Raw genomic sequence first — 25829 nt, 5'->3', positions numbered from 1 at the left:
TGAATTCTTCAAGGCCAGCTAGGAGAATGAAAGGCGTTGAAACCTCAATTGATGGATTGGATATAATCAATGAGACCATCTGAAGGATAAGTCTGGGATTAACTATTGTTTTCTTCTCATTGCATCTCTAATTTTGTTCTATTTGCATCACACTTCTATTTGCATCACAATTCTCTCGAGTCAATTTTCCAGAGAAGTGAGAGTCCATAGGGAGCTCATGTCACTGTGTAAATAAAACTATTCATTTGGCTACAATAAGGAGCTAACAATGCACTAATCTAAAAGGCATGAATACTTAAGCTGTTAATGTAGCTAAAACTGAAGACTAATAACCACTTATCCTTAACCTGAGAAAGGTGAAGTTCTTTATCTCCAGTGCTAAATATAGGTTATCCCTGCTAAACCGACTGCTTGGTATTTCCCCAGCTTTAGACTGGAGCTAAAAATCAAATCAGATTGGCATACAGCCCCAAGGTACTTGAGCCTTTTTTTCCCCCAGGAGGGTTACATACAATTGATTTGGCTGTATTGTTTTACTCTGCTCTCACATTTGTCCTCAATAACAAATAGGAGCTAAATCACAGGCAAATTCTATAATCAATACATGGAACATCTTCAGGTTTAATTGGTAATGATTGAATTCAATTCATGGAGTTGTGACAAACATAATTTAACAGGAGCAGTAAGGTCCAAGGACGGTGTAAAAGTAACCTTGGCTTTGTTAGGCTCATGGAATAAACTTTAAATCAGAATTCAAATAAATCCACTGCTTCAGCTAATGTACACACAATTTGAAAAAATCAAACGTACCTGACTTTTCGTGTTGGATTTCAAACTCTGCACCGGCAGAGCCGAGAAGTGATGCGCCATGTTTCAAAAGCCGTGATATATCAAACCTATTAAAGCTTAAACGATCCAAAGATGTTTCGTCTGTTGACATTTCTGAGAGAGACTCTAAAATCAAATGCAGCAGAAATTATTCATCATTACAGGAATTAACACAGAACTCCATATTGGACAAAAAAATACAAGAATCATTCTGGACTTGCAAGTTTTCACTTCGGAAACAAAATATTGCAAGTTCAACAAACCATCTTTGGCTCCATTTCATATCAGAAAATTTTCTTGTAACGAGTTCTGGAAATGCCATAAAATTAGATAGATGCAAGTACAACCACATTCAAAAGCTAAACCCAAAGCATAACTTTGCCTTATAGAATCATGGAACACCTACAATGCAGAAGGAGGTCAATCTATCCATCATGTCCACGTCAGCCCCCTGCAAGAGCTATTCAGTTAGCCCCACTCTCCTGGCTTAACTTGTAGACTTGAAAGAGTACTAAATCTAAAAAGCAGCAAGGATTCACGATACAAAGATAGGATAAATTAAACTTAAGATTTCTGAATAGCTGCAGTACAAAGGAACATTCTAGGCATGTATCAACCCACCAACAACTATGAGGACACCATATGTTACTAGATATGAATTTCAGCATGGGGTGGGTCATTTAGCCCTCTAGACTGTACTGCTATTCATTGAGATAATGACTGATGTGTGACCTAACTCCATAAACCTGTCTTTTCCCCATATTCCTTAATCTTTTGGATAACAAAAGCCTACCAATTTCAGATCTAAAATTAACAATTAGTACCAATTACCACTTGCAGAAGAGAGTTCTTTGTGTAGAAGTGTTACTAATTTCACTCCTGCAAGTTCTGGCATGAAGTTTTAGATTATGCCCCATAGTCCTCGACTTCCAAACCGTGAAAATAGTTTCTATATACCCTATCTGTTCCCCTTCATATCTTTTAACTTTGATCAAATCACCCCACAACCTTCTAAATTTCAGGGAATACGACACTAATTTGCATAAATGCTCCTTGTAATTTAACCCTTGGAATTATCTATGCTGCACTCCATCCAAGGTCAATATATCCCTCTTATGGCGTAGTGCACACAACTGATTGCAACACTCCAGGGTGTGGTCTAACCAGAGCCTTGTGTAGCTGAAGCACAATTACTACCCCCTGTATTCTAGTCCTCTGGATACAAAGGCCAGCATTGCATTTACATTTTTTGGTTATTTTCAGTACCATGTACCTTTGGACTGCTACTGCTTTTCATCAGTTAGAAAGTCGCAGTTCCCTTCTTTTCATGACCAAAGTGGATAGTCTCTCAATTGCCTACATTCAAATCCATTTGCCAATTCCCTATCAATCTCTTTGCAACGTAGCTTCCATCTACGCCACTTAAAATGCCTCCTAGCTTTGTGTCGTCAGCAAATTTGGATATATGGTTTTATATCCCATCATCTAAGTCGTTCATAAATATGCTAAACAGTTGAGGCCTCAAAGATCCTTGCAGAATAGTCACATTCTATGAATCACAGTTCCTTCTCTTCCTGCACCTCATGGTGCACAAGGCAGACTTTGCGTTTCCATAGTGGAGTTTTTCCTGGAACAGGTCGCTAGCCTGTTGCCAGAAGTTTAGAGCTCACGGTGCACCGCTCTGCATCAAGCATGGCTGACCACAGGTCTCTTCCACTCTTGCTACCTGCCACTGGCATATTTTGGAAGGATTTTTCAGTTTGACGTTCAATCTGTTGGCCGGGTTATGAACGCACCTTCCTTGGTCATCAAGTCCTGGAATGGGACTTGTTCTGGCTCATAGGTGTGTCACAAGTCCTCCACCAATTAGCATATCTGCTCATTATCCCTATCCACTGTTCCCTGCCTCTCAGCCAATTTCCTAAATAGATCAATAATTTGTCTTCAACCCCACCAGCTTCAACAGTAGCTAATAGTCTTGTAAGAGGGACATTATAAAATCAAATGCCTTTTGGAAGTCCGTATAAAACAACATCTATAGACATTATCTCGCTCCCAATCGATTCGTTAGGCATGGTCTATCCTTTACAAATTCATGGCAATTCTCTCTGGTCAGATTTAAGGTGTTGAGACACCCTATGCTTAGCCTTAACAATTTCCCAATAGATGTTAGGGTAACCGGTCTGTAAATTCCTTGGTTTCCCTCACGCACTTATCTTAAGTCATAGTGACATGCACAATTTTCCAATTAAAAGAAACAGTTCTCAAATCAGAAATTTGAAAGGGCATTTGCAATGTCCTTACTCACTGGGGATGTCACATTTTGGTGCCATTATTTTCATTATTGCTGTATGGCATAACTTTAATTTTGTTGAGCCCTTAACCTGGATTAAATATTAAGCTTCCTTGGCATGTCAGTCTTCTCCTCTGATGTAAATATTGCACAAAGTCAGCATGACTGCCATTTCCCTATTTTTATTGGCACTATCACCATTATTAGTTTTCAATTGCCTCTGATCATCCACAATATCCTAATGTAATTGCAAAAATTATTTTTCCTATGTTGGATTTTGATGACCCTTGAATTTCTTTTCATACTATCTTTCAATAGCACTTACTACCTGATTTAGAAACATAGGAAACTACAGCACAAAACAGGCCCTTCGGCCCCACACGTTGTGCCGAACATATCCCTACCTTTTAGGCCTACCTATAACCCTCCATCCTATTAAGTCCCATGTACTCATCCAGGAGTCTCTTAAAAGACCCTATTGAGTTTGTCTCCACCACCACTGACGGCAGCCGATTCCACTCGCCCACCACCCTCTGTGTGAAAAACTTCCCCCTAACATTTCCCCTGTACCTACCCCCCAGCACCTTAAACCTGTGTCCTCTCGTAGCAGACATTTCCACCCTGGGAAAAAGCCCGAGAGTCCACCCGATCTATGCCTCTCAACATCTTATATACCTCTATTAGGTCTCCTCTCATCCTATGTCTCTCCAAGGAGAAAAGACAGAGCTCCCTCAGCCTATCCTCATTAGGCATGCCACTCAATCCAGGCAACTTCCTTGTAAATCGCCTCTGCACCCTTTCAATCTTTTCCACATCCTTCCTGTAATGAGGCGACCAGAACTGAGCACAGTACTCCAAGTGGGGTCTGATGAGGGTCTTGTATAGCTGCATCATTATCCCCGGACTCCTAAACTAAATCCCTCGATTGATAAAGGCCAGCACACCATACGCCTTCTTAACCACCTCCTCCACCTGCGGGGCCGATTTTAGAGTCCTATGGACCCGGACCCCAAGGTCCTTCTGATCCTCTACCGTACTAAGAGTCTTTCCCTTTATATTGTACTCCTTCATCCCATTCGACCTGCCAAAATGGACCACTACACATTTATCTGGGTTGAAGTCCATCTGCCACTTCTCCGCCCAGTCTTGCATCCTATCTATGTCCCTCTGTAACTTCTGACATCCCTCCAGACTATCCACAACCCCACCAACCTTCGTGTCGTCGGCAAACTTATCAACCCATCCCTCCACTTCCTCATCCAGGTCATTTATGAAAATGACAAACAGCAAGGGTCCCAGAACAGATCCCTGGGGCACACCACTGGTGACCGACCTCCAATTAGAAAAAGACCCATCTATACACACTCTCTGTCTCCTTTGGGCAAGCCAGTTCTGGATCCACAGGGCAGCAGCCCCTTGGATCCCATGCCCTCTCACTTTTGAGAAGCCTTGCATGGGGAACCATTGTAACTTTTAACTTTCCTTTGCATCTTTCCCATTCATAGGATCTATGCTTTTTTTTTGCAATTGTTGGAATCTATTCGGTTTTATTATATGTGATGCCTATCCTCTTATTTTAACCATGGCTACTTTTTTTGGCAGATAGAGCTCTTGCCCTATTAGATTCTGGAACACCACTTTTGTGTCTCCTGCTAGTGCAAGATGGCCACTGATACTCATCTGCACGTGCGCACTTATTCACGTGCAGAAAATCAATTACATCGTTTCCAGTTGAGGTGCAGCCTCTCTGCAGTTCCTGAGGATCAGGATGAGGGCGGGAGGGGAGGCTTCCGATACAACCTCCATAGGATTGCCCAAACCTGAGTTAAAGGTAAGAGGCTCCGGAGCAGGAGGTTCAGAAACTGTGGGGAGACTGCACGCTGCCCCAGGGTTCAGAAACTCGGTGAACACCTTCAGTATCTGAGTAGCACCCAACCAGAAGAAGCCCCAGCGCTGCAAACACGGAATAAGGAAATAACGACCGTGTATATCTGAACGTTAGTCATCAACAATTCTTCCTACAAACTACCAACAGTTTAATTAATCCTCTAACTTCCAAAACTTTAAACACAATAAGTACTTCTACATTTCATGAGACGTATTTAAAAAGCCCACAATTAAGCCATTTGAAAAGGGGAAGAGGTGCTGGAGCAGGAGATGCAGAAAATTTGGAGAGGCCACAGCCTGACTGCAAGGAAAAACAATACCCAGGGCAGGGGAATTAACGTAGTAAATATAAATGGATACCAGAAATAAGAGACCAAAATATAAGCTTCAGACAGATTTGAACACTAAAGCTGTTTTAAACCTGCTGGTTTCTGGTGAGCCACACTGACAAGGAGAAGCTGAGTTTTTAAAAAATCTGTCTTTAAAGCATCTCTGCTCTTGGCTACTGTCTACTCTGTTGCTCACTATGATATCATGAACAGTACAACAGCACATGTGGAGCATTGGCAGCAAATGCAGCTTTAAAAAAAATAGCTGGCACTAATCTCTGTCTCTCCTTTTAACAGTTTTGTCCTGTTTTCTGGGGACAGTCGCTGTCTCATCCCACTGAAGTTGGCCTTAGCTAAATCTGGAATCTTAGTAGTGGTTTCATATTTCTCCCTCTCAAATGCTACACTGATCTCTATCATATGATTCCTATTAAATAAAAGTTCACACATTGTTAGGCTGTTAACTAAAGCAGGTTCATTACAAAATCTAATATGCCATGGTAATTCATGATGGTGTGGTGTACAATATACTTGTGCCATTTGAAAATGAACACATATGACTTGTGAAGCAAGTGGAAATTATTAGAATCAAAATGCTACAGCAACTGATTGAACATCCTGAAAATCCTATGCTGACACCACTATAAGGCAAATAGTTGTTCCTTCAACTGGTTTAGTTATCAGATTGGCAATCTAGCCATTTCACACGAGGAGCAACACTATATGCAGCAAGATAGTAGGTGTTTCACCATACTTGAATTACTTCAATGCTCACTTTTATCTCAGTTCATTTTCTTATTGTACAAATCTCCTTGTAACTATAAAATCATTTACTTGGTTACGATTAGTGAACTTTATGAATGCACAGAATGGCAATACCTTGCTTTATCTTTGGAGTAGGGTTCCATTCAGATACATTCTTCACAATAGCTTCTATTGCTTGGCCAGCTGCAATGCGAGTGTCCCAGTTAGGGCTGCGTAAATATGTTAATACCTGTATTTTTGAAAATTAAAAAAATGCTATTTATGAATTTACTAAACATCACTCATAATATTTACAAGATTACTGACGTAATATTCTATATTCATTAATTTGCAACCAAACAGATCAAGCAATTCACAACCACATGCATTCTCTGCCTGAAACGTGGTCAGACAAAGTTGGGGTGGTAGGAATCAGAGGACCATCAGAGATTCAGAAGGAGAATTGGAATTCTAAAGCAACAAATCCATTGAAAGAATATTGAAAGGACTTGAATTTTTAAAGAAGGGAGTTGGACAGGTATTTTAGGATGAAGAACCTAAGGTGTTATAGAGAGAAGCAAATTGTGGGACTAAGCACTTTGCTCAAAGAGTCAGTCGAGGGATGACATGCTGAATACTGTAGGTTTCCAAGATTCTAAGACTGCCTGGAAGGCAAGGAAAAGCTTAAGCATTCACTGCACATAGGCATTCCAGAAAATGAATATCTACTCGTCCACTGCTTTTCCCAATTTCACTCATTTTCCACAAAAACCTGTAACACTTTATTTAAATAAAAGAAACAGGTTAAATAAATGAATGGACATCTGTTGGGTTTGTGGTTTGTTATTGCCTTACACTCAAACGGGTTTCTTTTCCTCTAGTTAAAGTACTAATTTTAGGGTTGTCAACATTCTGCTCATTCTGCTGCTGTTGACTCAGCAGAAGAGTACTCTTCTTTATGCATTCTGTGCCTCTGAATCCCACCATGCATCATCATGGTCATCTCCTAGGGGCACGAGGCACAGTTCAGATTTGATTTCAGCTAGTGAGCCTTTCCATGCTGGAATTTGCTTATGGCTAGTTACCTTGATGCTGGAAATTCAGTGTGTTTAAGCTCATTTGTGTCAGAAGTAGGCTTACATCAACACTGCAATGAAGTTACTGTGAAAATCCCCTAGGCTCCACACTCTGGCACCTGTTTGGGTACACTGAGGGAGAATTCAGCATGGCCAATGCACCTAACCAGCACGTCTTTCGGATTGTGGGAGGAAACCGGAGCACCCGGAGGAAACCCACGCAGAGGGGAGTTTGTGCAGACTCCACAGACAGTGACCCAAGCCAAGAATCGAACTGGACCCCTGACGCTGAGAGACAGCAGTTCTAACCACTGTGCCTCCCAGCCACATTGGTGTTATAAGCACCAATGAGACACGAACAGAGACATTGCGCTTCAATCATTTTTCATTTGGCGAGGAATATTGAAGTTCGACCTAAACAAGTTAAGAAATTAAGGTTTGAATTTCTAAGCAAACAAAAGTCCCTGTTGTAACTGATTAGAAAAACGTACAAGAAAGCAAACAAAAAAAAAAGAGTATCAAAGGTAATCAATAGCATTGCACCTTGGTGATAAAAACTTTAAGCTTGAATCATTGTATGCATCTAAAAAGAAAACTTGGTATGGCCAGTCACAAGCGTATTCCCTGGGCCTTCAAGTCTTGTTTGCTGAAAATTTCAATGAGAAACTTTCAATAACACAAGAAATAGGAGAAGTAGACGACATGGTCTGTTGTGTCTGCTCTGCAACTCCTGCTTAACCAACCTGCAACTGGTACATCGTAGAAACTGTTCCATTCTTCTCTATTTCGAATATTTTATTTGTATAGAAATCATAACGTTAAATAAGTGGTTTGGTGCAATTATACAATCTAGAAATGCAGTTTATTGCATAATTAAGATTTGGAAGTTCTGTGCAATGCTTTTCGAGATAAAAATTGCTGGGAAGGTTGGTTCCTCCAAGAAACAAATGTGTTACTATTCTGGTATATATGTGATATAGATTTAGTTTAACCAGAGGCCATTGATAAAAGACATGCACAAAGAAAGCTAATAGGGAATCGAGAAGAAACTTTTTTTCACCAAAGACTGGTAATAGAACAAAAACAAAGAAAATTACAGCACAGGAACAGGCCCTTCGGCCCTCCAAGCCTGCACCGACCATGCTGCCCGACTTAACTAAAACCTACCCTCCCGGGGACCACATCCCTCTATTCCCATCTCAGTCATGTATTTGTCAAGACACCCCTTAAAAGTCACTACCTTATCCGCTTCCACTACCTCCCCTGGCAACGAGTTCCAGGCACCCACTACTGTGTGTAAAAAATCTGCCTTGTACATCTCTTTTAAACCTTGCCCCTCGCACCTTAAACCTATGCCCCCTAGTAATTGACTCTTCCACCCTGGGAAAAAGCTTCTGACTATCCACTCTGTCCATACCTCTCATAATCTTGTAGACTTCTATCAGGTCTCCCCTCAACCTCAGTCGCTCCAGGTGAGAACAAACCAAGTTTCTCCAACCTCTCCTCATAGCTAATGCCCTTCATACCAGGCAACATCCTGGTAAGTCTTTTCTGTAATGTGGAACTAACTACAAGAGGAAGTGGTTGAAACTAGACCAGCATTTGAGGGAGATGGTTACAATGATAGATTTAAATGAGAAAAGATGGGAAATGCTTGAGTGAGCATAACGACCAGCATGGGCTAGTTGAGTTGAATGGTCCATTTCTATGCCGTAATCCCATGTTTCATTCCATGAATGCCCAAAGGCAGATCCTTGGCTCATTGTTTGCTGATACTTCACTTTGAACCAATTGCTTGGCAGTTTTTGTCAGTTGTGTTTTGTCATTGCCTTCTAACTTGCCCGAGTGCAAGGCAGTCTCAAGTCTACCTCAGCTGGAGTGAGAATACAGCCCATAATGTTGGCATTATTCTGCATCACACATTAGCTAATTGAGCTAACCAGCCCCAGTATCCTATGCAAAAATACTGATGAATGCACAGCCTGAAGGTTCCAGCTTTTATTTAAAAACAATTACTCACTCTAGGAGAAATGTGTGATTTTCTTGAATTTGAGCTTGAACTTTGAATTGTTCAAACAATATTGGAGAAGTGTGCACAACTCTGCCTTAGCTGATCATGTTATATACGCTTGCAGTAGTGGCATACACAAATTACTGAGATATCCCATCCCCCACCCCCACCAGTTCATGAGCAATAAGTGTTTTGCACTAATCTGGTTGTCAATGGAGACTCTTGTTGGTTTGTCACAACATTGCCATGTCTGGAAGGGAAAAAGTACTTGTCTTTATCGTCACAACTGGTGTAAAGGGAACAGAATATAAAAACTGACTTTGCAAACTGGCTGACTTCATAGTATTTTGCTTCACCAAACATTTTCCAGTTACTATGACGGGAGAAGAACCATTACCAAGCCAGCGGAATATTTTTAAAAATTGACAACTGATACCTCAAACTTATTTTTTCTTCAAAAAACTGACAGAAGTAACTCTATCACACGTGATCCATTATTGATTATGGCAACAATTTGCTCCCAAATATATTCAGAAATAGCAATTATTATTTTTTAAATGCTGTGTGGATACTAAGCTACTTGTATTATGGAGAATGATTTGTCTCAGAAATTGCAGGAACTTTTAGTTAATTATCTTGAATTTCTCAATTGTAATCCATGTCTCAAATAATGACTGTTATTCATCAAGGACTAAAAGGATTAAATATGGTTTACTTGTTACTACAATAAAATTGAGACACAAGTGATGCTGTAGACATTTATAAGAAAGACAGAAGTCTTAGTATAAATTGCGTGTTGGCCCACGTAGCAAATAATGCATTGTCAATTCTGGGAAAAGCAGGTCAGTTTACTAGAACTGAAGAACAATGATTGAAATTACATGCAAATGTTATGTAATTCAGAACCGTTAAAAATGCCAAGTGTTGAATATTTATCATGAAAGCTATCGTCTGGTAAAATAAGTCATTATTGGCTTCACAGAAATCAAATACAAGGAACCTCTGCATTATATGCCAACAAAATATCTGTTCCTTCTGCCTGTGATACAAGTCAGTTAAGACTAGCCTGCATTAATTTTGTACATTTTGTTTTGCAAGAAAAGAGGACTACACATCAAGCCTCTTTTCACAGCACCTTCCAAACCCACAACTTCTACTACCTAAAACACAAAGGCAGCAGATACGTGGGACACCACCACCTACCCGGAGGAGCCCTCCAAGCAACATAACATCCTGACTTGGAACTACATCACCATTCCTTCACTGTCACTGGAAGAGAAGCCTGGAACTCCCTTCCTAACAGCACTGCGGGTGTACCTACACCACGTAAAACTGCAGCAGTTCAAGGTGATGCTGACCATCACCTTATCAAGAGCAAATAGTGATGGGCAATAAATGCTGGCCTAGCCAGTGACGCCCACATCCCATGAACAAATAAATAAAAACAAAGATTATAGTGAAGCTTTCAGTGAAGACGATCAGAAGTATCTTCCTTTGTTAAATTTACATCATGAATAACCTAATGGGGCGTTTTATGCAGAATTCAAGAAGCTAGAATGCAACTATGCATTGTTCAAATCTAGATGATCATGGAAAGCCTGAGTCCTATGGGCAATCAACACATTAAGCAATGTCGCTATCAAAGAGGATGAAGCATACAAGGGATTGCCAAAGTGCACCATCTACCTTAAGATATGGTATGATTTCAAAACATCTGGGTTTTCAAACACCTGTCCTGCCATAAACAGTGAACTGAAAAATTATCCTGAAGATCCCATCCTGTCAAACAATTTTACATTTAAGCAACATAAAGCTGATTAAAAGATGGGATGAATGTTTTAAAATTAATGCCACAAGTGGAAACAGACAAATTGCTAAACTTTTATCTTTCATGCTTTGAATTCCAGTCTCAAAAGCATACTGCAAAAGGATTTTCAGCACAATAACTTAGCTTTGGAAAAAGGAAAGGAAATAGTTAAATGAAAGTTACAAGTGCAGCTGATTTACAGCATGACTTGGGCCTATGTTTGCCAACCCTCGTTAATTTCATTTTCTGTTTGTAGGACCTTGGGGAGGAGGAGGTGGGAGAGGCAGGATCAGGATATTGAATGATCAGCCATGATCAAAATGAATGGTGGAGCAGGCTCAAAAAGGGCCGAATGGCCTACTCCTGCTTCTATTTTCTGTTTCTGTAATGGAGAAATCTGACATCCAAATAAAAAGATCTTGTTTAGCAGTAATTATGAACTTAGAAAACCTTTCAAAACCCAATTACATCTTATTCAACAAGGTGTAACCTTTTCCAAGGATTTTTACCACAAGACGAATAGCATAATCAAAATTCTAGGAGGGTAGTGATTTGATTGCACACTGGGGAGACTTCAACAGCACGCGCTACATAAAAGGTGCCGCAGCGTGGCAAATTCTTGAGCTATCCCCAGCATACCCTCTAATTCTACCTTTTACTCTTGTTCTATGCTCTTAAAAACTTAACTCTCTTAAACAACACTATATTCTGCACCCTCTTCTTTCCTTCTCTTCCAAGTACTCCTAGAACGGTATACTCTTGTCTGTGTAGTGTAAGAAACAATACTTTTTACTGTATCCCAATACATGCGACAATAGTAAAATCAAATCAAGAATGTAGCAGGATCACTGACAGTAACTTCTCGATTTCCACATTTAACTGTGTATATATGGACTCCAGAAATTGCTGTCAGTTTCAGAGGAGTAATGATGGTAAACACTACCAGTTTTGTTGTCATTGCTACCACAAAATCAGGGCCACGGAATTTCTGAATGCTCAAGGGGAAAAATACTACTTATGCACTAGAGCAAGACATCGACAAGAAACCAGAAACTTAGGAACAAAATATACATTATTTATTATTCTTTTTAAAAAGTACTTTTTCTCTTTTCCTGGTTTTCAATTTGAATGCAAATGTCACTCAAGTACATAAAGTAACTCCAAAAGCAAGAGCAAACAAATCTCTGCTCCTTGGAATTTCTTTTCATCTTTGATCCTCATTGGTTTTCTCATAACTCATTCCTTTGATAGAACTGTATTTGACACAACATGGAACATCTGAGAGAGCTGACAAATACTTTGTACCAACTTAAACAGACTCAATCATGTTTTTAGGTCATAGATCTAAGATGCAACATACTAAAAAGTTTAAGATAAATATTGTTGATTTCAAGGTATCTCATGTTGTTGATAGAAATTAATATTTTAACAATCTCCAGGCCACAAATTAAAACAGGATAAGCCACTGAGTAAGAAAAAAATAGCCCAATAAAAACAAGTTGTCTGGGCTTCAAGAGCAAATTGCCTGAGCATAGGTACTGAGGTTTGGACTTCCATGCATTTTTCGATCTTGAGCAGTAAGTTCTCAGATGGCAAAGTCTGCAAAACTGTCGACAAGAATTCTAACAAATTTACAAACACATTATGCGTGATTAAACAGCTTTGCTTATTGAGAAACAGAACAAAGTTTTTTTATAAATTCTAGCTTGGATTAAATTTGCAAATTTAGAAATTTTTTTCTATTTTAAAATCAATTTTCCTTTGGAAGGATTTTTAAAAACTTCAAGGCAGGTAGATTTAACTCTTTTTTAAAAATCCTCCATAAAAAGTAAACAAAATTTTTCATGAATGCACAAGATTTGCTTAGTATAGTCTTTAACAAATCAAGCTTTTCTCATCTATTTAAAACATAATTACAACATCACATAACCTTGAAATCCGAGTACAAAGTGACACTTCCGTGCAATACCAAAGGATACTGCATCATAAGAGATGTCACCTTTCAGAAGATACATTAAGTAAAGGTCCAATCTGGCTGCCCAGTGGACATTAAAGCTCCCACTGAACTATTTGGAAGGAGATTGTCTAACGCCCAAAATAACTAAAGGCCACCAAAAAAGATCTGGTCATCTGTCTTGCTCGGTTTTGTGGGACCTTGCTATGCACAGGGTTTGCTGCCATTTTTAAAAATATTACAATCGCAATTACATTTCAAAAGCACTTCACTGGTTGTAAAGCACTTTGTAGCACCTGAATGGCATGAAAAGCAGCAAGTTCGTTTTCTGCATCTATCTTTCTTGTCTCTTCATCTTGTTTGCAGCTTTTTAAAAGTCTGATTTTTATAACAATTTTCTTTTCTCCCCTGCAGACGGACCCTGGCTGAGATGTGGCTCATCAGTTATCTAGTGTCATTCTGCTAATCACAGTTGAGTAGCAGATTCTAACACTCATTATTTACATCTCAAAGCAGTTACTTGGCCAAGTTACTGGACAATAATCAGCAATGAAAGGAATTATAGAGTCGTAGAGGTTTATAGCATGGAAACAGCCCCTTCGGTCCAATTTGTCCATGCTGCCCTTTTTTTTTAAGGCCTCCAAGCTAATCCCAATTGCCCGCATTTGGCCCATATCCCTTTATCCCATTATGCTACAACAAAAGTTAGTGCCATCAGGATACTGAGTGGAGTGTCAAAACTGTTACGTCTCTGAGTTCCCAAAACTACGACCAGGATTTTGCAGGGGGTTTTTGATGGAAAACTGTCAGCATTCACCATCATTACTTTCTAAAACTGGCAACATCAAGATTTAGTGAGTGGACAGATTAACCTGGAAATCCTAAAGTTGCAGTCAATTACTTACTACTGCACCACAAGCTGCTCTGTAAAACCATCTTACAGAACCAGCAATCAATGAAATCTGTTGATGTGGTGAAAACTTCTATTTTGCTGTTCTCACATGACTGTTGGAAATTGCGTTTAAAAATTATACCTTGTTCAATCAGCAAAATCTGGGTTTTCAAATGACAATCTGAGTATAACTGTGTTCTGAAAAAAGTAATTTAATATTTGCAGAGTGTTGTTAAATGTCTCCAATATAATTAATTACTAGATTTTTAACATTTGAAAAAGAATGTCAGCATCTTCCTTCAAGCCATGTATGTGTATGTCCCAATTTTTATTCTGATGGAGTAAATATTTTAAAAAGGGATTTGATTTTAATGCTTTTCATTTTCTGGTTAGCTGAGTGAGAGAATTATTTAATGTGATTGGCTGCTTGGACAGTTTCAAGACATCACTGCAGTTCTACACAGGAAATTAAAAGTCTAATGACAACCTTTAAATCATTATGGATTGTCGTTAAAAAAAAACATCCTTCAGGGCAACACAATGGTTAGCATTACTGCCTCACAGCACTAGGGATCCAGGTTAGATTCAGCTTTGCACATTCTCCCAGTGTCTGCGCGGGTTTCCTCCAGGTGCTCCTATTTCCTCCCACAGTCCAAAAGATGAGTTGGTTAGGTGGATTGGCCATGGTAAAAGCATGGGGTTATGGGGGATAGGATAGGGGAGGTGGACCTGGGTAAGATGCTGTTTTAGAGATTTGACGGGCCAAATGGCCTTCTTTTTCACTGTAGGGATTCTATGAAATCCCCATTAAAAGAATACTTCAAATAATGACATGGCAAAAGGAATAAAAATTCCCACACAGAGGTCGGTTCGATCTCTCAGCAAGGCTTTCTTAGAGATTAGCAGCAAGTGTTCTTGCTTCACGGCTGACTGCAAAATCAAAGCCATTTAAATTTTAAAAATATTTTTAGAACGATTCACTCACAATATTTCATTTGAGTCAACATAGCTTTCCCTTTTCCATTCTCTTCTCCATTTAAACAAAATTAGTACAAACTAATTGTACTAAACTATAAACTTGTGGGTCAACCCACAGCACATGGGCTGCAGCAGTTCAAGGCGGCAGCTCAACACCAGCTTCTCAAGGACAACTAGGGATGGGCAATAATGCTGGCCAGCCAGTGACGCCCACATTCCACGAATGAAAGAAAAAGGTTTGCTGTTCTATCGGACATCCAGATTTTAAAAAAACATTCAAATAAATGAGCAATATTGTTTTTAGTAAGGCACTCGGACTTGGGCCAATAAGTGGCAAGTAGCATTCATGTCACAAAAGTACCAGGTAATGACCATTCATGTAAAAGAACCTAATCATCTCCCCATGACACTCAACAGTATTATCCCCATCAACATCCTTGGGTTTACCACTGATCAGAAACTGAACTGGACTGTCCAGGTAAATACTGTGGCTAGAAGAAGTCAGAAATTTGGAACGCTGCAGCAAGAAACTTTTTTTTATTCATTCATGGGACATGTGCGTCGCTGGCTGGCCCACATTTATTGCCCACCCATACTTGCCCTCAAAGGGGCTGGTGAGCTGCCTTCTTGAATCGCTGCAGTCCACGTGTTGTGAGTTGACCCACAATGCTGTTAGGGAGAGTATTCCAGGATTTTGACCCAGCGACTGCGAAGGAATAGTAATATATTTCCAAATCAGGATGGTGAGTGGCTTGGAAGGGAACTTGCAGATGGTGATGCTCCCATGTATCTGCTGCCCTTGTCCTTCTAGATGAAATTGGTCATGGGTTTGGAAGGTGCTGTCTAAAGATCTTTGGTGAATTGCTGCAGTGCATCTTGTAGATTGTACACACTGCTGTCACTGAACGTCGGTGCTGGAGGGAGTGGATGTTTGTAGATGTGGTGCCAATCAAACAAGCTGCCTTGTCCTGGATGGTGTCAAGCTTCTTGAGTGTTGTTGGAGCTGCACCCATCCAGGCAAGTGGAGAGTATTCCATCGCACTCCTGACTTGTGCCTTGCGGATGGTGGACCGGTTCTGTGGAGTCAGGAGGTGAATTACTCACCACAGTATCCTAGCCTCTGGCCTGCTCTTGTAGCCACTGTGTTTATGTGGTGAGTCCAGAGGAGTTTCCGGTCAATGGTAACCCCAAGGATGTTGACAGTAGAGGATTCAGTGATGATTACAGTGTCTCTTATTGGTGGTGATCATTGCCTGAGATTTGTGTGGCATGAATGTTATTCACCTGACTCCCTAAAGTCCATCATCTACAGGGCGCGAGTCAAAAATATGATGTAATGCTTCAACTTCTTGTCAGGCGCAGTTCCAATAACACATGGAAAACTCAACACAATTCAGGGTAAAGCACCCCACTTTCGGCACCTCATCTACCACCTTAACCATTCACTTTCTCCACCACCAATGCACAGTGGCGGCTGTGTGTAGCAGCTACCAGATGTACTGCAGAAAATTGCCATGCCTCCTTCAACAGCACCTCTGAATCTGTGACCTCTACTGTCTAGAAGATAAGGGGAGCAGGATGAAGGAAACACCACCAACTTCAAGTCCCCCCCCCCCCACCACCAAAGTCACACACCCCATTCTGAATTGAATATATTTTACATGTTTCTTCACTGTCACTAAATTATAACCTTGAACTCCACCCCTAACAGCACTGCGAGTGTGCCTATGCCACAAGGACTGCAGTATCTCAGTAGGACAGCTCACCATCGCCTTTTCCAAGTACAATCAGAGTTGGGCCTTGGTCCCCATCCCACGAAAGAGACATGGTTAAATAGTTGGTGGAAGTGCATGAAATTAAAGGATATAGGAGCAGGGCAGGCATATAAGAGATACACAGACTAGCTCAGTTGAGCAAATCTGTTTAGGTGTTAGAAATTTCAAAGTAATTCTTTCACTGTAGTTAACAAATGCAAAGCAATGCTTCCTGCATTTTGCTCAAACACATCTCGACTTGAATTGAGAGAGCACACATCCTTCACTAATATGTTTTGCGGGGGCAGTCCTGCATTTTCATCAAGTTTTGGTGTTCCGACATTTTCCTAAAAATGGTTCAATGTCCTGGTTTTCAGCTTTCCGATTTCATTTGCATGAATTTAGGTTTATGAATGCGCCTTTTTTCTGCCACTTTGCCCCACAGTTAGTGCATTTTTTGGGCCCCTTGGCTCCATAGTCTGTACCGTTTGTGTGACCCTTTGCCCCCACGTTACCCAGAAATGTAATGCTGCTTTTCCCTGCAGTGCGGCATTACTTTTCCGGGTAACATGTGAAAAGCGCTTCTGGGCGAGGTGGGCAGAAAATGGTGGCCGGGAGGCACTTGTCAGAATTATTTGCATTTGCATGCGGTTTCCTCAGGAGTTGGTGGAGAATCAATTTGGAAAAGAAAAAGGTACCGAGTTACGACCACTCCACCTGTTCCAGGTAATTCAACGATGAAAAATGGAGAAGCTGCTGCACTTGGAGCTGCAAAGGGAAATTTGTTCACATTGCGAGGGCGCATTACCTCAGGGCGTTCCAGTTTTCACTTCAGAAAATCTGGTCACGCTAGTCATTGTCCAATGCAGCCAAACTGCGTTTCTGAAGCAAGTTAAATGTCACTTGAACGTGGTAGTAGAATATTTTGGAAGTGAACCACAAATCTAATTTTTAAAATACCCAACTTGGCTGAAAAAAAACTGATGAAAGATATTGCCATCACGTGCAGAAAATGAAATAAAGAGTGGGAAGGAAAGAAGCAACACTCAGAAAGTAAAAGATTTTAAATATTTAACCTTTTCTTTTATCTCTAAAAATAAGTAAGATCTGAAGGAATAACACGCCACGCCTGTAAAATAAAATTCACATTTTACAGGGAAGTCTTTGAAAGTGATTAGAATGTTAAAAATTCATTTCAATGGACAAGCCCCAACCTTTCCTAGCCGTTTAGTGGATATCTAGAAGTACTGTAACTTTATATCCTTCATGTGTTTGAATGCCAAATCTCTTAGTGATGTTTCAAATGTAGTGAAATTTGCGGAAGAGCAGAACTTGTGACTTTGGCATCTAATTATGGATGCATCAGAATTTGCTGGCCAATTCACTCGTTAATAACACCTCACTGTTAACTCACCAACCTGGTCAAAACTACAGTGACCCATAGTTGATAAGTCATTTTCTAACATTGACAAGAGGCAATCTGAAACAGTAGGGACCCATTTCTGAAACAGTATATTAATTTATCATATGGTCTCCTACTTTTATCATTGTACACTGGCGTGGATTGGCACAATATTAACATTGCAATGGAAATTTTGGATTTGAAACTTGAACAACTTCACAAAATATAGAGCTAGGAAGGCAATAATGTGGTGAAAACTCATGAGCCTTTTCCTTCATACCTTCCACTGCATAATTACTATGTCCACTCTAGTCTGCCAAAGAAAACATTGAAAATATTCTGCTGATGTTTATACAAATTACTGCAAAACATACAATTAATGGTGTGCAAATTCATAAATTGGTGATTTTTAGAATCACACTTCTCACTCACTGTAGGTTAGCCAAATATTTTCTGTGAAAAAAAAGTGAAATTCCATAACTGAAGGTACATTTATATACATATTTTTGATCAAAATAACTGATCTTACTCTGGATAAGAGATTGTGTAGTTCGTGAGGATGAAGTTTAACTACTTCGCCCAATTGTTGAGCTGCGGCTTTTCTAGTTACTGGCGTGGTCCCAGTATCCAGTAAAATAAAGAGACGATCAAGCCTGTTGAAAAGAAAAAACTGTTATTTAGCATTTCAACATTCCGATAATGTCAATATAGGTTTTGACATGAATTTAGTGCAGTTTACACAAGTTTTAACTAAGTTGAAACTCTCTTTTAAAAGAAAGTGTTGTATAAATTCTGTGGGACAAACAATAGGGTAGCTGCAATAGCTGTGAAGTAGCTGAGTTTTTTTTATACCTCTGTAGCCAAAGCCATAATCTGAAAGCTACTCATCCAGCAATTAACAAGGACAGAAAGTGCCATTAGGCATCCATTATCAGTCCCAGCAATTTAAGAGGGCACAAGTTCCACTTTCAACTGGAATCTGCATTGAGAAATTGCCATTCTGACACATTTTCCAAGTTGAGTCTGCACTCTAGCATCGAGGGTTTCAGACCTGCAGCGGTTTCAAATTGTATCACTTAAAAACCAGTGCTTTCATCAAAATGTACTTGCACTTGCAGCTAACCCATTTTTCAAAGGGTAGTAGTAACACTGTCAGAACTGTGAAGTTTATAGGATTATGTTGATATAATTATCTTAATCTGGGAATATTAAATGAAAGTAGTCATGTGACCTCAGACCGTCTGTTTAATTATTAGGTCAAAGGCAGAGTCACATTGTGTTATTGAAAGGCAGGTGCCAAATGTTAACATCTAGGGTCAATGACAGTGCTACCACATCCACAATGGGAAGGTCCCAAGTCTCTGAAAACCCAGAAAGGTGTTATCAGTATCAGGTTGCAACGAGTTGCACTAGAATCAGCCTCATTGTTTCTGAAATATAAGCAGTGGTGATCAAAGATAGTGGATTAACATTTCTACTCGGATTCAAGGCTACTGTGCTTCCCGTTGTCAATGTGAGGAGTGCAGAGGAAGTCATTTTGAGACTAGGTTCCGACTTCCCTACAAACTAGAGATATCACAGGCAAAAGGACAGTTGCAGTATTCAGCCTTGTGTAGTCTACATCCAACTAGGAATTGGATAGACGTTAGCCGCCTGCACCATAAACAGATGAAATTCTGACTATCATTCACACATGCCCCTTAGTGTCCAAAGATCTGTAGGTTAGATAGACAGCCATGGTAAATGCACAGGCCTGGGTAAAATGCTCAGAGGTGCAGACTTAATGAGCCGAATGGCCTCCTCCTGCACTGTCGGGTTTTTATGGTTCTATGGAGAATCGAGTAAAGTCTCACAACACCAGTTGTGGCTGGTGCTGTGAGACTTCTTACTGTTTTTACCCCAGTCCAACGCCGGCATCTCCACACTATGGAGAATCCCCAGGGAAAACTCTCATGGTGGAAGATTGTATTAGGAAAGGAAAAAAGTACACCCTTGAGAGGGAACACTTTGAATTGGTTCCAGGAAATTTGATGTCTACTTAAGAGACCAGGTAACATAACAGAATTGAACTATTTGGTTGTCATTAAAAGTAGAAAGGGGAAAACTTTAAGTAATGGTCTATGAAAAAAAGGTAGTGGCCGGAATTCACTGGCCGTTCACGCCCTGCCGCCTCTGCCAGCAAGGAGGGAGAATTTAGCACTCAGCCAAATCTCTGTTCACTGAGGTAGGATGGGGAATCCCAGCTGCAAGTGAGGTCTGAGAATCCAGCCCTGTGTTTCACTAATAGCATTCTACCGTTAGTCACTAATACAGTATTTGATATTTTAAAAGGATGTTTATCGATGCTTCATCTTTCAGTTAATAACTGGAAGTTTGAATTTATCTTTAAACTGTTAACAGTTTCTACAGAGTTCGTAACACAACCTTGTTAGGAGGGTCTGCCTACAATGTCCTCCTTTTGTGGCACTAGTCATTAGCGACTAGGTAAATTCAGAGATATCCATTTCACTGGCCTCATTTGATCTAAGCATACAAAAATATATCACACATACAGGACCAAACAGACCTCTATAGTCAGTCAATTTAGATTGTCCTAGTTTTTAGGATGTGTGTCCAGTATACTAGTCACAATTCAAAGTAAAATAGCAATGTCCCAGCAATGATCCTGAAGCAGCCCACTAGGTATCTCTTCATATTTCAATTGAGCTACATGTAAAACGAATTGTTGATTCCTCCGCACAAGCAATTTTGGTCCTTTTTCAAAATTACTTGAACTACGTCGTACTTTCAAATCTCATGGGGGCAATTTCCCAGTTGTGAGCAACATCCAGAGTCATGTTTACTCCATCCCCGCCCAATAGGTTTAGGTTCTTAAAATAACTGCAGTAAATTTGCCAGACATGATCCTTCTTCCTCTTATAAAGCACGCTGGCTCCTTTTCTTAGCAGTTATACACTTATTCAGTTAGTTCAATATTCATTACTTCAGGACATCCTACAATGATTTCGCATTGCCCTTTCATAGATTATCATCCAATGGCATTCCAAAGATGTGCAGGTTAGGTTGATTGGCCATGGTAAATTGCCTCAGAGTCAGGGGAATTAACAGGTTAAATATGTGGGGTTATGGGGATAGGCCTGGGTGGGATTGTTGTTGGTGTAGACTCAATGGGCCAAATGGCCTCCTTCTGCATTGTGGGGATTCTATAGCACAATCACTACTTCAATTTCCAAGAATTCCCTAAACATACCTGCTAGAATATACTCAATATCATGAACTGCTTCAGTACCATAAACTCCAAACCATCTTGCACTGGGGTTTTGGCTCACTGAGTCACCTCTTAATGCAAAGTTTCTCAATTCATATTATCCAGTAATTTGAAAGAAATACCAGCTCCCACTTTATTTACATCATTTAATTCAACTTAAATCAAGAATAGTACAAAAGGTTGACTGGACCCTCCATCCTTAACCGATCTGCATCACGCACTTATGTTCTCACCTCTTCCCTTCCCTTTCAGAACCATGATAGGGTTCCATGATCCACACCTTCCACCCACCAGCTTCTTTAGTCAACATATTAGCCAATGCCACCTGTGCCATGTCCAGCAAAATACCACCACAAACATCTCCCCCTGCCCCCCTTTTCTGTATGCAGTAGAAAATATTCTGTCTGCATTACCCTGGTACACTCTTCAGGCATCCCCAACACCCCTTCCCAAGCCACTTTCCATGCAGGAAGAGGAAATGGAACGCTCGCCCTTTTACTTTTTTCCTTCTCATCATGCAAGATTCCAAACATTCCTTCCAAATGAGGCAGCAAACTTCCTATTACTTGCTATTTCAAATCTCTACTTTGCTTCCACTCTAATTATAGGCCAGTGAACTTGACATCAGTGATAGTGAAATTGTTGGAGAAGATTCTTAGAGATAGGATCTATACACATTTGGAACTGAACGGTCTCGTTAGTGACAGACAGCATGGCTTTGTACGAGGGAGGTCACGTCTCACTAATTTAATTGAGTTTTTGAGGCGGTGACAAAAATTATTGACGAGGGAAAGGCTGTGGATGTTGTCTACATGGACTTTAGCAAGGCATTTGACAAGGTCCCTCATGGCAGGCTGGTGCAAAAGATTAAATCTCACAGGATCAGGGGTGAACTAGCTAGATGGATTCAGAACTGGCTTGGCCACAGAAGACAGAGGGTAGTGATGCAAGGATGTTTTTCTGAATGTAGGTCTGTAACTAGTGGTGTTCTGCAGGGATCAATGCCGGAACCTCTGCTGTTTGTAATACATATAAATGACTTGGAAGAAAACGTATCTGGTCTGATTAGCAAGTTCGCAGATGATACGAAGATTGGCAGAGTTGCGGATAGTGATGAAGATTGTCAGAGAATACAGCAGGATATAGATAGGCTGGAAAATTGGGCGGAGAAATGGCAAATGGAATTTAATCTGGACAAATGTGAGGTGATGCATTTTGGTAGATCCAATTCAGGTGGGAGTTTTAAAATAAATGGCAGAACCATCAGGTGCACTGACACAGATCTGGGAGTAGAGGTCCACAGAACCTTAGAAGTGGCAGGACAGGTGGAAACGGTGGAGAAGAAAGCATATGGCATGCTTGCCTTCATCAGGGGGGGCATCGAGTACAAAAATTGGTAAATTATGTTAGTTATATAAAATGTTGGTTAGGCCACATTTGGAATACTGTGTTCAATTCTGGTCACAACATTACCAGAAGGACGTGGAGGCTTTGGAGGGAGTACAGAAAAGGTTTAACCAGGATGCTGCCTGAAAGGGAGGGTATTAGCTATGAGGAGAGATTAAATACACAGAGGGTGGTGGGGGCCTGGAATGCACTGCCAAGTGAGGTGGTTGAGGCAGACATGTTAGCGACATTTAAGACTTATCTGGATAGACACATGAACAGACGGGGAATCCAGGGATATAAGCAGTTGGTCCAGATAGGACAACGTGATCGATGCAGGCTTGGAGGGCTGAAGGGCCTGTTCCTGTACTGTACTGTTCTTTGTTCTAACCTCTGTCCTTGGCTTGCTATAGTATTCCAATGAAGCTCAACGGAAGCTTGAGGAACGGCATCTTATCTTTCAACTCAGCATTCTACAGCTTTGTGGACTCAACATTAACAATTTTAGCTGATAACCTTTGCCCTATTTTATTTCTAGTTCAGTTTTCTCTCATTTCTTTCTCAAGCCCATTTTTTTGCAGACCAATGCTAACCATTTCAGAGATGCTAACCAGGTACCCATATCTCATCTAGAGATATCTTTTGTTTCTTTCTTATCCCCATTCACGCTGCCTTTGACGTTTGAACCATGAAAGCATTGGTCATGTCCACCACCCTCTCTTATTCCTCCCTTGTTCATTTGCTCAAAACCTAATTATACTTTTAAACTTTCCTCAGTTCTAACACAAAGTCACAGACGCAAAACATTAACTGTTTCTCTCTGCAAATGTAGCCTGACCTATTTCCTGTAAATCGAATTGGAAATAGACTGTACTTGACCCAATAGTATTATTTCATCCATGGTCCATTTATTAATATAAAACCAAAGATTCCAATTCTTAGGATTAGGTTACCAAAGGCAGTCCTCATTCAAGGCAAAGTATTACCCAAAGCAAGTTATTATGGATATCCCAAATGAACGCTATCTGCAGTAATTGTTCATGCTGCATGCTACGAGTTCCCTTTGTTACAAGGACAAAGCATATATAATTGCACTTCTACCCAACGCATTGAAAAACTGTCCATGTAATAACATTTTACAGGGAGCATTGCTTCTAGTCTCAAGTATCACACTCTTCTGCAAATAATGTTTGGGACTCAGGTACAAACAATGCGCTTCCTCTTTATTCTATCATAATCGTAAGTTTTAAGGAAGCCTCAGATTCTAAAGTCTGACATTACCAGTTCTTTAGTGAAATTAGTGTTTCGTGAATATGAATCTATTGGAAACTAACGTTCAAGCATTTAGCAATCTTACTATCAAGATTAATTTCCTTGTGTTTTAAAGTCATACTGGTGTCTTTTTATTTATTCATGGGGTGTGGGCGTCGCTGGCTAGGCCAGTGTTTTAAAGTCATACTGGTGTCTTTTTATTTATTCATGGGGTGTGGGCGTCGCTGGCTAGGCCAGCATTTATTGCTGTTCATGCCTCTTCCCCTCCCTCCCAGAATCATGATGTCTCAGGCTAGACCAGGATCTGTTTTATACCCGAAGCTAAACATGTCCAATACGGAGTCTTGACAGGATAGAAAACATTTTTTCCCTAGTATCAGTAGTTCATTCCCTCTCGTGGAAAACTAGTCAAACACCCAATGCAAAGAATGTCAGACTTAAAATTGCATTATGATGGATAATTCAAAAGTAACTTTTGATTGGGCAAAGCACATTTTAAAAACATTAATTTCTCCTTAGCAGTGGTCGCCAGAGAACACTATGGTAACCTAAAGTAAATTTTATTTACCTATTGCCAATACTAAACCGGTAAGACTGTACCTCCAGTATTAAAATGATGGTAGTCTACTATGGTTTTCAATAAAATGCTAATACATCATTCCTAAGAAAATGCACTGTCTCCCCATGTCTGTGTGGGTTTCCCCCAGGTGCTCTGGTTTCCTCCCACAGTCCGAAAGACGTGCTGGTTAGGTGCATTGGCCATACTAGGTTCTCCCTCAGTGTACCCTAACAGGCGCCTGAGTGTGGCGACTAGGGCATTTTCACAGTAACTTCATTGCAATGTGAATGTAAGCCTACTTGTGATCCTAATAAATAAACTTAACCATTTTAAAATGTCAGCTTGATTCAGCACCTCAGAAGGTCTTGGATTTTAGCCTCACTCCAGGATTTTATTTTAGGATTTGAACACATCATACAAGCTGACATTAGGAAAAGCAGCAATTTTGGAGTCACCACCTTTCAGATAAAATACTGTAATTAAGTTCCTATTTGCCTGCTCAGGTGGATGTAAAGGATTACATAGACTTTGAAAGAAAGGCAAAAGGATTTACCGAGTGTCCGGGCCAACATTTATCTCAACCAATAACACCAAACAGATTATTTCATAATTTATCTAATTTGCTGTTTTACCACATTTTTCCATTAAATGGTGACTACACTTTAGAAATAACTTCTGGGTGGTCAAGGAAACAAAAACTCCATATAAATACAGGGTATTTCTTTAAAATGCAAATTGTGAGGGTCTAATATTATAGATCAGAGTTGGTTGATGATCAGGGACAGGAAGGTGCGACTGAGAGTGAGGCAGGTATGGGGACTAAGAAGGTAGAAGCAGCGGAGCCTCAGCCTTTGCAATTGTCCAGCAGGTTTGAGGTTCTTGTAGCTTACACACAGGGACTGCAGGGTGGATGAGCAAACTGACCATGCCACAATGGTACAGGATTAGGGAGCACGAGTAGCTAGAGGCCAAATTAAAAAGCAGAACCTCAAAGATAATAATCACTGGGTTATTACCTGACCTTTAAGCAAATTGTCATAGGGCAAATAAGATTAGAGAGTTGAATATGTGGCTCAAAGATTTGTGTGGAAGAAACAGATTTACATTCATGGGATACGGGGAAGTGGGAGCTGTACTGTTGAGATGGTCTTCGCCTGTAGCATGCTGGGACTAGCTAGTGTTCTGGCAAGCTGTATAACTGGGGTGATAGAGAGGGCTTTAAACTAAATAGAAAGGGGCAAGTGAGAGAAGATTGGTAAAATAAAGAGAAGAAAAGATAGTAAGATAGCAATGTGGTCAATGATTGTAGAATGTGGCAGGAAGGGACAGAGTATATAAACTTAAGTATATGCCAGGAGATAAGGCCAGAGGTTGCATAAATAATAAAAG

The 25829-nt window shown here is 40.3% G+C and overlaps 1 protein-coding gene across 2 annotated transcripts in view; it reads right to left on the bottom strand.

The window, feature by feature from the left end:
• The window catches only part of btaf1 (BTAF1 RNA polymerase II, B-TFIID transcription factor-associated), a 103978-nt gene that overhangs the window by 69627 nt on the left and 8522 nt on the right, over positions 1-25829 (bottom strand). For both annotated transcript variants that reach the window (XM_078223500.1, XM_078223499.1), the window contains exons 2-4: positions 18485-18608; positions 6217-6331; positions 811-954 (exon numbers count right to left, since the gene is read on the bottom strand). In XM_078223500.1, coding sequence (XP_078079626.1) covers positions 811-954; positions 6217-6331; positions 18485-18608 — 383 coding nt within the window. The remainder of the gene's footprint in view (positions 1-810; positions 955-6216; positions 6332-18484; positions 18609-25829) is intronic.

Source organism: Mustelus asterias, chromosome 11 (assembly GCF_964213995.1).
Source record: "Mustelus asterias chromosome 11, sMusAst1.hap1.1, whole genome shotgun sequence".
NCBI lineage: Eukaryota > Metazoa > Chordata > Chondrichthyes > Carcharhiniformes > Triakidae > Mustelus > Mustelus asterias.
This window is presented reverse-complemented; position numbering and strand designations above follow the sequence as displayed.